Here is a 12,892-nt window from a genome sequence, read left to right on the forward strand (position 1 = left end):
CATTCGAGAATCGATTCTTGCTCTGGGACAATCTAATCAGAATAATTGGATGTGTACAAAGGAGTTCCTGCTATTGACCTGCTAATCCTCAGATCATTCTCAGACAAACTATCTGTTGTGTACAATGGTAGGTTTGCAGAAATTATCTCACTATCATGGTCTAGTGTCTGAGTGAGCTGGTTTGACTGGGTTGAACCAGAGTCAAAGAGAATAAAGAGACATAAATTACCAGTTGTCACTTGCGGCAGAAAGGCAATAAATGGATGTTGGTTTGGACCAAAGCTGATAAGAAGGTGTTCTAGGTCAGTCGGATAACCCATAGCCAATAACGCTGAAATGCATTTGACTGCTAAGGAATGAATATTAAAGAATACACTTCAAATGCAAATATAGCAATAACTCTCTCCAGAGACCAGCCATCGCAGATGTGGACACGTGGAGATCGGAGTGAGACCATGAGGATCACATGGCAGCATTGACTCCTTTTACAGGTATTACCTTTTCTTTTCCTTGACTGTTTATGGAGTGTCAGGAAAACTTAGTAGATGTGCACACAGGTATTCGGTTTTATAAATTCACATGCCCTTCTGTAGAGTCAATAAAGGTAATTGTCAGTAATTACAGATTCTCTCTGTGCCTCTCTGATCATTATTACTAAGGGATCCTTGTAATATACTCTATCACTGTCTGTTTAAAACAAAGATCTAAAGACTTTTTAACTCCAAAAGATAAAGAAATATACAGGTAATGTGGGAAGGTGAATCCCATTGTTGAATATTAAGGACAAAGGGAAATTACTAACAGAGGGCTTGAGAAGCAAGAAATGGCAATTTATTGTGTCCACATCACATAACCCATAAGCTACTGTACTTGTTGATGAAGTTTAGAAATTGAGCACCTGAACTGACATGAAGGTAAGATCATTGCCTCCGCACATCAGCCCACAACAGTCCTCCTTATCTCAAACTTAGGACTGAATAGAAGATTCTTTTACCAAAAAAAAATAGCCTTTTAGACATTTACAGCATGCACCCAATGAAACCTTGGATAAATACATTTTAATTAAAAGGCAGTTCACTGAAAGTCCTTCATGTAAAGCTGGAAAACTTGGGGCTAGAACGGTTGGAGAGGCTGTAGTGTCTACTAGAGATCCCTATTAGTGGAAGGATTATAATAAAAGGACAGAAGAGAGGCCAAACAAGTAGTGGTCTTAATTTCAGAGAGGAGCCATTTCATCTTCTTCTTGAAGGACTGGTAGAGAGCGGACAGATCTGTGCTGGAGTTGGCCAGAGACAGTTTGTAGAGGGATAATGTCAGAAGAATCTAAGATTCAGGGAAAAGAAACAGAGGAAGAGGTTAAAAAAAAGAGCAATGATCAGAACTAGGAATTTAAAACATTTTGTTTTTTTTCTGGTGTTTATTTTTTCCACATAAATTTCTGTTCTTATTAATAAGAGGTTGAACCCTTCAAAAGTCATGTCAAAAGCCTTCTGATAGTCCAAGTAAATGATATCAACCGCTCTATTGTTATCATAAATTCTAGTTGCCTCTTCATACAACTCCAGCAGATTAGTAAAACATGATTTGCTCTTTCTGAACCCATGCTGGCTATCTGATAACATGCCTGTTCTTATCAGCTGATTTTGCTTCTCATTCTTTATTTTTGTTTCCATTATCATGCCTGCAATACAGGTTAAGCTTACTGGTCTATAGTTACCAGGGTCAGTAATGTCACCCTTCTTATACACTGGGACAACATTAGCCCATCTCCAATTCTTAAAGATTTCACCAGTCCTCCATGACTTTTGAAAAATATGTATTAGCGTGTGTATATATAACCACAGACCTCTTTAAGTACCCATTGGATATATGTTGTCTGACCCTGGAGATTTATTAACTTTCAGCCTTTTCAGCTGAAGCTGAACCTCACTTTCTAAGATCATCAAATCACTTAAAACAACCTTAGTTTTCTCTACAAATACTGGGATACCGTTAATATCTTTGCAGGTGAATACTTTGGCAAAATATGAGTTAAAAATATCTGTTATGTACTTTTCTGCATAATTTAACATTTCACTATTATTCCTAATACACTTAACTTCCTCCTTGACTTTCACTACTAAAGTGTTGAAAAAATCTCTTAGGGTCAATCTTAGCATCATGAGCAGTATCCCGCTCAACCTGCCCTTTGACAACCCAAATTTCCCTCTTGACTGTACCTCTCACTTGCTGTAGTTTACAGTTATTATTATTGTGTATTATAATGTATAGCTGCCGTATTACAACAAATTTCTTGACATATGCCTGTGATATTAAACCTGATTCTGATTCTGATTAAGTTCTGGAGCTAAAATGCAGATCAACCAAACCTGTTACATCTTTCTGAAGAGTGTCATAACCTGGCTGGATCCTGTCTTTTCTAACCTCTTGGCACACATACAGTACATATGAATTATTTTGTACAAACATTTTCAGATGGCCATACCCAGATGAAATACTTAAGAATGTGCAATACTCATACAATTTCATACACATACATGCAGACACAAACTCATGAAAGTTTGCAGAGGTACCCACACAAAAAAACTCATCTACAATATACATGGACACAGATCCACCTGTACAGTATGGTATTTGCATATATAAATATGACACTATATGTATGCTAAAACACACTTTCCATGCAAACACACAGATTAAGAGCAGGACTAGCCCTTTTGACCTGCTCAGCCATCCAATGGAATTATTGCTAATTTGAGTGCAACCACATTCCTCATAATCTTTCAACCTGTTTCTGATCAAGCATCTTGCCTACTTCTGTCTTACAACACCTTGTTTGCCTTATTCTTTGCAGAAAAGAATTCCAAAGACATACCATCTTCTTTGAAAAAAGATCATTCAAAAAAAAATTATAAATAGTTGATCCCTCATTTTTACAGAGAACTTTAGTTCTAAATTTTCCACAAGAAGAAATATCCTCACCCATCCTGGCAAGAACTCTTGGGATTTTATGCATTCCATCATTTTCCTTCTCACTCCTCTAAACTCCAGTGGATTCCAGCTAAACCTGCTCAATCTTTCCTCATAAAATAATCCTTCTACTCTAGGTGTTAATCTAGTAAACCCTCTCTGAACTGTTTTCAATGTATAACTTATAAGCTCCCTTAAGGGGACCAGTACAGTACACAGTATCTCCAGTTCATGTTTCGGCTAAGCAACCCTGAATAGAAATACTGCCTGTGTTATTTTATAAACGGTCTTCATCTCCAACCCAGAATATCAAATCCAGTTGTTTCAATTGCTGATTCAGCTGTGATCAGCTTGCTACACATGAACTGTTCAAACCTTAAAGACTCCACAAGAATTTTGACCCCAGGGCACCCCAGATAGAAGCATTTCAATTAGCTACAGCAGCAGAGAAAGAAGGTAAGCGCTGATATGACGGTGATCTGATAGTGAAGTACATAAACCAGAGTAAGGGAGACATGCAAGCAGTCACGCTTAATTAGATGGTGAAGTAATGAAATGAAACATCTGATAAGATCTGATTTAATCTTTAGCATATGACAGGCTAATTTTCCTGTTTATATATACGAGCGACCAGGCAGATTCTGTAGCACTAGGGCTGTATTATAATAAAATCAATATGGCACATAAGCAGGTCCTTCAACCCATCATGTCTGTGTCTGTGTTATTGCCTAATACGCTGCTGCCGTTTAAGGCAGCAATGAAGGCCTTACATCTCTGATGGTGTTCAAGGCTTCCTTCATCATGTCAGTAGCTTCCTTTCTGTTTTCACCACTGTCAGTCATGCAAGTCCTGGGTTTAGACCTAGGAATTCCATCACACTCAGAAGTAGGAGGATTCTTCATTGCTGTTTCTGTAACAACAGTCAGTGTTGTTAGCCCTGATTTGGATGCCCGAACCTGGAGGACCGGTGGAACATTCATAGTGCAGCCTCTACCCTTTGACCTGTTCGGCATGGGTGACCCTACCAAAAGCCAAAGGATAAAGTCCTGACTCCAACCAGCGTAGTTCTCTGGGTCATTGAGGCATGCAAGTCTCCAAACCATGACAAGGTTGCAATCCTTTTAGAGGATGTCTGTGTCTATCCCAGGTAAAACAGTCATCCTATTTCCCAACTCTTTCCCTCGAGCTTTGAATGTTATTCTTCTTTATGAACCTACCCAATCCTCTTTTGAAAGCCCTGATTGACTGTATTTCTTCCAACCTTACAGTCAATAAGTTCCAGATTGTAACAACAGCCTGCATGAAAATCCCCATTTCCTCACATACAATGGTGGTGGTGTGCTACGTTACCAGACTTAAACTACAAAGCCCAGAATTAAACATTCACAGACATAAATTCATATTCTATAGTGTAAGATGCTACTTCAATATTAAATTGATAATCTGGAAGTAAACAAAACGCAACTAGCTTCAGAAATGATGACCACAAAACTGCTGGATTGTCATAAAAAGCTGTCTGGTTCACAAATGCCCTTCCGTTCTTACCCAGTCTGTCCTATGTGTGACTTCGGACTTGCAGCAAATTGGTTGACTGTTAAGCAACTTTGTGAAAAACTCTGTTGTGGAATAAAGCATGTCAAAGAGAAGAAGAATAAGAGTAGGAGGTCTGTCCAACATCAATCCAAATAGAGATCAGCCCTGTTGTGTATTTAATATTTCAGTAGTATTTGTGTAATCATGTGTGTGTGTGTGTGTGTGTGTGTATATATACATTATGGGTTATGTGTAAGAATATGTGAATTGTATATGCCATCATGCTACCACATGATGGACGTATGCCTCACTTAAAGTAAACACAAACTTAGACCCACGCTTGGGACTCCCATGTCTTCCTTTGAATTAATTTAATGTTTTGAAGTTATAAAATGCCCCATTGTTGGTCAGGCAGTATTCAGTTAGAGTTGTATACACAGAATCATAGCTTACAATCAATCTGCCAGACTTCTTCACCATCACCTATAAGCAAGACTCAGCAGAGAGGGCAGCAGAGCAGTAAGCAGGTGAGAGGGAGTAACTTTGTGAGCCTTTGTCATTGCTGACAGAGCTCATGAAGTCTCATGGCAGCAGGTCAAAGATGGCCAGGAAACTTCCCCTGAACTATTACCTATCATTCTCTCTCAGCTGATGAATCAGTATTACTTCACCTTGACGAAGCATTTGCAGTAAGCTCTGAAGTAGCTAGTCCAAAGCATGCACTTTGACTAGAGGATTTCACCAAGAACGACTTGGTAGCATTGTACTGACTGAGCTGAAAGCTGAGAAACATGACTGCCTAGAAGATTTCAAAGAAAACAAGGTCAGCTTTATTTGTCAGATGTACATCAGAACAGAGTGAAACGTGTCATTTGAGTCACATCAAGTTTTCGAGTCACTGGGCAGCTCGCAAATGTCGCCACACTTCTGATACCAATACATCATGCTCACAAATTACTAACCTTAACCTTACATCTTTAGACTGTGGGAGGAAACAGGACTACCCGGAGGCACCCTCACAGTCACAGGGAGAACATGCAGAAAGCGGCTGGAATTAAACCTTGATCTTACAGCTGGCTGCTGTGCATCGTTGCACTGACTGCTACACTACCGTGCCGCTCCATCTAACTGGGTCTTTGACAGCTAGTGAGCCAACCAGCACCTGGGATTGTCCGACCTGACCTTCTGATAACCAGACTACCTGTGGCGGATGCACTGTCCCTGGCAGCTGAGGCAGCAATGATGACCACGTGGTCCTTGTAGGGGCAAAGTCCTGTCTTCTTACCAAGGACATCATCATGTTGTGTGGAACTACAATTGTGCTAAACGGGGAAGACGCAGACATATCTGACTGCTAGAAATAGACACCTATGTGGTGCTCCTGACTTTCTGCAGCACCATCTGTGCACATCTGTGACTCATAACCTTTGTAAGTAAGCCAAGGAATCATTCCTGGTTCAATGAGACGATGCTTGGGGCAACATTAGTCCTACCTAAAGATGGGGTATTGTGTGCTGAAGAGCAAATAGAACAAGCCATTGATAAAAACTAAACCAAGAGATCAGATAAAAGCTCTGTAAGTGTTGATGTAAAATTAATTAACTAATGTGAAAAGGAGAGTCTAAGACCATCCCCATACTCAGTGATGGTGCAGCTTGGACTGTTCACTCGTCCCACCACTGGCACATCACTGCTGCCATCCACACTATTTTCATCTAAAGTACCAGGACGGCGCTTATGAGGGGTGATTGATAGGTTCGTGGCCTAAGGTAGAAGGCGATGAGTTATACAAGTCTCGTTACATGCACATGCAGTTCAACTCTTTGAGTGATTATGCAGAAAGTTTGAAGTTAATGACTCATCTCCTTCTACCTTAGGCCATGAACTTATCAATCACCCCTGATGAGTTATTAACTTCAAACTTTCTGCATGATCACTCAAAGAGTTGAACTGCATGTGCATGTAATGAGAACTGTATAACTCATCGCCTTCTACCGTAGGCCACAAACTTATCAATCTGCCTTCGTAAATTCGCGGTCTTTAAAATCAGGAATGACAGAGGCAACAGGTATGTAGACTGCAGGTTCCCCTCCAAGCAACATCCTCTCTTATCTTAGAAATGCTGTCTGCTGTGATTCAATCAATGTCACTGGGTCTAAATCCCAAAATCCTTGACTCAATGGCAATTTGGGAGTAACTTCACCAGAAGGATTGCATCAGGTTAAGAGAGCATATGCAGAAGAGAGTTTTCAGATGCTGGAAATCCAGAGCAACACACTCAACTTGCTGTGGGAACTCAGCAGGTCAAGCTGTATCTATGGAAGGGAATAAACAGTCAATGTTTCAGGCAGAGTTCATTCATCAGGCCTGGAAAGAGAGGGGGCAGAAGTTAAAATAAGAAGATATGGGGGAAGAGAAGAAGTACAGGCTGGCAGGTGATAGGTTAGACAAGGCGAGCGGAAAGGTGGGCTGGTGGGGTTGGGGGGGGTGATGAAGTGAGAAGCTGGGACATGATAGGTGGAAGAGGTAAAGGGCTGAAGAAGAAGGAATCTGATAGGATCATGGGAGAAAGGGAAGGAGGAGGGGCCATCAAAGACCATGCACTCAAATGTTAATTGAAAAGACATAGTGATTTGAGTTTTGTGGATTGTGAATAGTTAGCTCACCTCCCGGCATCTCTGTCAGCTCATTTAATGGAGGGACGTTATCCAAAGTGTTGGCATACTTCTTTGCAGCCTGACGCTGGGCATAACGGGCTTCAATTTCCTTCTTTGTCCTAGGTATCCGACACTTGAAGATGCAACATAGAACGATTACTGAAAAGAAACAGAAATATCTCAAGATTTTTTGAATAAAGACGTTTGCTGGTTATTGAATGGTTGCAGCATTTGCCCTTGTCATAAATGCATCGAACCAAGTCCTTATCTAGACATAAGCATGAACTCTAAGCTGACCCTCCATTGGATTACAGAGGTCCTAATTGCATTCCCAAGAGGGTGGCAAAAATCCACCAGTAATATTTGTACCTTTAGGATCTTCTCACATCACAGACCAGTTACTCTAATAATCTGCTATCCAAGTCCCTGTAGTTTGAAATCTGGCTTATGTTTGTGATACTGGCTTTCCTCTTCCTAGGATACTGTTTCCTGCAGTCCTTTCCACTTGCCAGGTGACCAGTTTGCTGCCAGATACCAGGGGCTTAATTCTCAAAATTCCTTCCAATCACCAGCACGTGGTCCACGTGCTCCATTGCTATTAACTAGGGCTCTGGTTCCCATGTCCTTTGTCACTTGCCATGGCTCCAGTTAAATGAGTTAATAGTTGGACCATAAGACCATAAGACGCAGGAGCAGAATTAGGCCATTCAGCCCATCGAGTCTGCTCTGCCACTTCATCATGGCTGATCCCAGATCCCATTCAACCCCATACACCTGCCCTCTCACCATATCCCTTGAACATCAGGAATCTATCAACTTCCACTTTAAGTATACCCATAGACTTGGCCTTCACCGCAGTCTGTGGCAGAGCTGTGGTGAACTATGTGCCTGTCTGGACACGCCCCTCTGCTGACTGCTCCTGTGGCTCCTCCCATAGACCCCTGTATAAAGGCAATCGGAGGCACTGCTCCTCCCTCAGTCTCCAGGATGTTGTATGGTGTGATCTTGCTGCTGACAGTGCTTTCTTCCAGCTACTAAAAGCCTATCTTGACTCACGTCTCCAAGAGTTATTGATGGTGCATCAAGAGCATTCCACGGATTCACCACTTTATCAGTGCCTGGACCAGACGGACTACACCCCAGGGTTCTGAAGAAGGTAGCTGAAAAGATTGTGGAGGAATTACTAATGATCTTTCAAGAATCACCAGGTACTGCAATGGTTCCAGAAGACTGGAAAATTGCAAACTCTTTAAGAATGGTGGGAGGTCAAAAGCAGGAAATTGTGGGTCAGTTAGACTGACTTCAATGGTTCGGAAGATGTTGGAGTTCATTATTAACGATGAGGCTTTGGGATACATGAAGGCACGTGATAAAATAGGCCTAAGTCAGCTCAACACCTTTGAAGAAATAACAAGCAGGATAGACAAAGGAGAGAAGTGGCTGTCATTTACTTGGATTTTCAGAAGGCCTTTGATAAGGTGCTGCACAAGAGGCTGCTGAACAAGGCAAGAGCCCACGGTTTACAGGAACGATACCAGCATGGATAGAGGATTGACTGCCTTGCAGGAAGCAAAGAGTGGGAATACAGGGTGGCTTGTCTGGTTGGCTGCCGGTGACTAGTGGTGTTTCGTGGGGGTTGGTGTTGGGACCACTTCATTATATGTTATATTTATATTTGAATAACAAAATTGCTGGCTTTATAGCTAAGTTTCCAGATGATACAAAGGTAGGTAGAGGGACAGGTAGTGTTGAAGAAGCAGGGAGACTGCAGAAGAACTTCATCAGATTAGGAGAATAGGCAAAGAAATGGCAGATGGAATACAGTGTAGGGAAGTGTATGGTCCGGCACTCTGGTAAAAGGAATAAAGGTGTGGACTATTCTTCTAAATGGGCAGAAAATTCAGAAATCATAGGTGCTGGGAATCTTAGTGCATGATTCCCTAAAGGTTAACATACTGGTTAATTCAATGATAAGGATGGCAACATCCACTGACACTCCTTTGTCTATTTTGCGTGTTATTTCCTCAAAATATTCAAACAGATTTGTCAGGCAATGCTGGCATTCATTTTAAGAGAACTAGAATATAAAAGCAAGGATGTAATGCTGAGGCTTTATAAGTCATTGGTCAGACTGCACTTAGAGTAATATGAGCAGTTTTGGGCTCCTTCTCAAAGGAAGGATGTGCTGACATTGGTGTGGGTACAGAGGAGGTACACAAGAATTATCCCAGGAATGAAAGGGTTAATGTATAGGGAGTGCTTGAAGGTTCTGGCCTGTATTCGCTGGTGTTTAAATGAATGAGGGGGAAATTGCTTTGAAACCTATTGAATATTAAAAGGCCTACAAGAGTGGATATGGAGGGGATGTCTTCTGTAGTGTTGGAATCTAAGGCCAGAGGACACAGCCTCCGAGTAGAAGGATGTTCATTTAGGACAGAGGTGAGGAGGAACTTCTTTAGCCTGAGAGTAGTGAACCTGTGGAATTCATTGCTGTAGATGTCTGTGAAAGCTAAATCATTGGGTAAATTTAAGGTGGAGTTTGATAAGTTCTTGATTAATCAGGGCATCAAAGGTTATGGAGAGAAGGTAGGAGAATGGGGTTGACAGGGATGGATTGGTGGAGCAGACTCAATCAGCCAAATGGTCTAATTCTGCTCCAATGTCTGATCGTCATGACTTCTTGTGCTATCTTTTTTTCTTTTATCTTTGTTTCCTATCCTAGGATGGAAGTGCAAAATTGCCTCACATGAAAATACGTAGGAATTGCATAGGAACATGTTGGCATACACAATAGATGCAAAGAAATGTTGCAATTTAATTATCATTAACTCTTTTTAAAAAAAATATTTATTTATTAAATTTTAGAAATTACAAAGAATAAATGTGGTAATAAAATAGTAAGAAAAATAATATTGGCCCTCCCCCCTCCCCTTAACCCTCCCCCGTTTAACCCTTATCTAAAGAAAGAAAAAAAAGGAAAGAAGAGAAGGATTGCTTGGATATCGGAGGATCCCCACATGCTCCATGGAGTTCAAAATAATTTTGATATTTATTTTTACTTTCCCCAATTACTATAATTTTATCTTCAAAGGACCTATGTATTTAATCCTATTTTTTGTAAGTATGGGAACCAAATTTTCAAAAATATATCATATTCATTTCTTAGATTATATATAATTTTTTCAAGTGGAATACAACTATGTATTTCATTATTCCAATGATCCATAGTTAAATATAAATCAGATTTCCAAGTAACTGCAATAATGTTTTTAGCTACTGCCAATGCAATTTTTATAAATTTTTTCTGATACTTATTCAATTTAAGTTTCGTTATTGTCCCTTCAATATCTCCTAATAAAAATAATAATGGACTATATGGGAGTTGTACTCCAATAATTTGTTCCAATAAAAGTCTTAAGTTTATCCAAAATAGCTGAATTTTAAAACAAGACCAAGTAGAATGTAAAAAAGTACCAATTTCTTGATTACATCAAAAACATTTGTCAGACATATTTGAATTTAATCTATTTATTTTCTGTGGTGTTATATATAATTGATGTAAAAAATTATATTGTATTAATCTAAGTCGAACATGTATTGTATTTCTCATACTATCAGAACATAATCTTGACCAGTTTTTTCCATCAGTTTTAACATTCAAATCAGATTCCCATTTTTGTCTTGATTTATGAATTCCTAATTTAATTGTCTGCTTTTGAATCAAATTATACATACAAGACGTAAATTTTTTAATTTTCCCTTTCTGGATTAATATTTCTATTTCACTAGGTTTTGGCATCAACATTGTTTGTCCCAACTTTTCTTGTAAATAGGCTTTTAATTGAAAATAACAGAAAAGAGTGTTATTTGATATTTTATATTTATTTTTTAATTGATCAAACGACATCGATATACCTCCTTCAAAACAATCACCTATATATTTAATCCCCTTTTGGAACCAATTATGTAAAAGTCTATTATCCATTGTAAAAGGAATAAGCCTATTTTGAATTAAAGTTCTTTTTGCTAATAAAGATTTCTTTCTCATCGTCCATATTTACCTTATTGCATAAATCAATCAAATGTCTTAATATAGGATTCCCATTTATATATAAAATCTTCTGGTATATCTTCTCCTATCTTATCTAATTCTATTCTAATCCATGCCGGTTTTTCTTCATCAAAAAAGACGCAATAAATCTAAGTTGATTTGCTTTATAATAATTTTTAAAATTTGGAAGTTGTAACCCTCCTAAATCAAATTTACTTGTCAATTTTTCCAATGATATTCTTGATATCTTTCCTTTCCAAAGAAATTTCCTTACATATTTATTCAGTTCTTGAAAAAACTTCTGAGGTAATTGTATTGGTAAAGTTTGAAATAAATATTGCAATCTAGGAAATATATTCATTTTTACAGCATTAACTCTACCTATTAATGTTATTGGTAACATCATCCATTTATCAAGATCCTCTTTTATTTTTTTTAATAATGGCAAATAATTTTGTTTATGTAAATTTTTTACATCATTATCAACTCTAATACCTAAATATTTCATCCCGTTTATTGACCATCGAAATTGAGTTGCTAATCGACATTGATTATAATTTCCTTTGGTAAGGGGTAAAACTTCACTTTTATCCCAATTTACCTTATAGCCTGATACTTTCCCGTATTCTTCCAATCTAAAAGATAATCTTTGCAAAGATTACAATGGGTTTGTTAAATAAATCAAAACATCATCAGCAAATAAATTAATCTTATATTCTTCTTAATTAACTCTAAAGCCCCCAATATCTGAATCTGTTCTAATTAATTCAGCTAATGGTTCTATTGCCAATACAAATAAAGCAGGTGATAACGGGCAGCCTTGTCTAGTTGACCTCGTTAAGCAAAATAGTGTTGAAATCTGACCATTTGTAACTACTTTAGCTTGAGGGTTAGTATTTAAAATTTTAATCCATTGTATAAAAGATTTTCCTAACTCATATTTTTCCAATACCTTAAATAAAAAATCCCATTCCAATCTATCAAATGCTTTTTCTGCATCCAAAGCAACTGCCACACTCATTTCCTCTCTTTTTTTGTGCCAAATGAATTATACTAAGTAACCGGGTTATATTATCTATTGATTGTCTATTTTTAATAAAACCTGTTTGATCCATATGTATTAATTTTGGTAAATATTTAGATATTCTATTAGATAAAATTTTTGCTAGTATTTTATCATCTGTATTCAACAGAGAAATAGGCCTATATGATGTTGGTTTTAAAGGATCTATCTTTTTTTGGCAATACAGTTATGATCGCTGTTAAAAAAGATTGTGGGAGTTTATGCATTCTTTAATTATCATTAACTCTTGATCAGAAGCTCATTCCATTGATGTTTTTCCCAGCTTTGCAAACTGTTCAGCCACACGCATGAATTTAGCTTATTGCTATTCCTCTGTTTTCTCTGATATCAGATCTCTTCGCCAGTTCAACCTATTGATTTTATATCTAGAGCAATTGCAAGCTATACGGAATGCTCAGTGATTGCCCAGTATGGTTAAGATCAATATAAGAGGCCTAATTTGGAGTTTTGTGCGCAGTTCTGGATACCTGCCTACAGGTCAGTTATCAATCAGATTGAAAGAATGCAGATAAAATTTACAAGTATATTGTCAGGACTTGAGTTAAAGGTAAACGTTGAATAGGTTAGGTCTTTATTCCAAGGAGTGTAGGAGAATGA

The 12,892-nt window shown here is 38.4% G+C and overlaps 1 protein-coding gene across 1 annotated transcript in view; it reads right to left on the reverse strand.

The window, feature by feature from the left end:
* The window catches only part of tmie (transmembrane inner ear), an 88,537-nt gene that overhangs the window by 23,966 nt on the left and 51,679 nt on the right, over nt 1-12,892 (reverse strand). The window contains exon 3 of the mRNA XM_059974178.1: nt 7,170-7,319. Coding sequence (XP_059830161.1) covers nt 7,170-7,319 — 150 coding nt within the window. The remainder of the gene's footprint in view (nt 1-7,169; nt 7,320-12,892) is intronic.

Source organism: Hypanus sabinus, chromosome 1 (assembly GCF_030144855.1).
Source record: "Hypanus sabinus isolate sHypSab1 chromosome 1, sHypSab1.hap1, whole genome shotgun sequence".
Classification (NCBI taxonomy): Eukaryota; Metazoa; Chordata; class Chondrichthyes; order Myliobatiformes; family Dasyatidae; genus Hypanus; species Hypanus sabinus.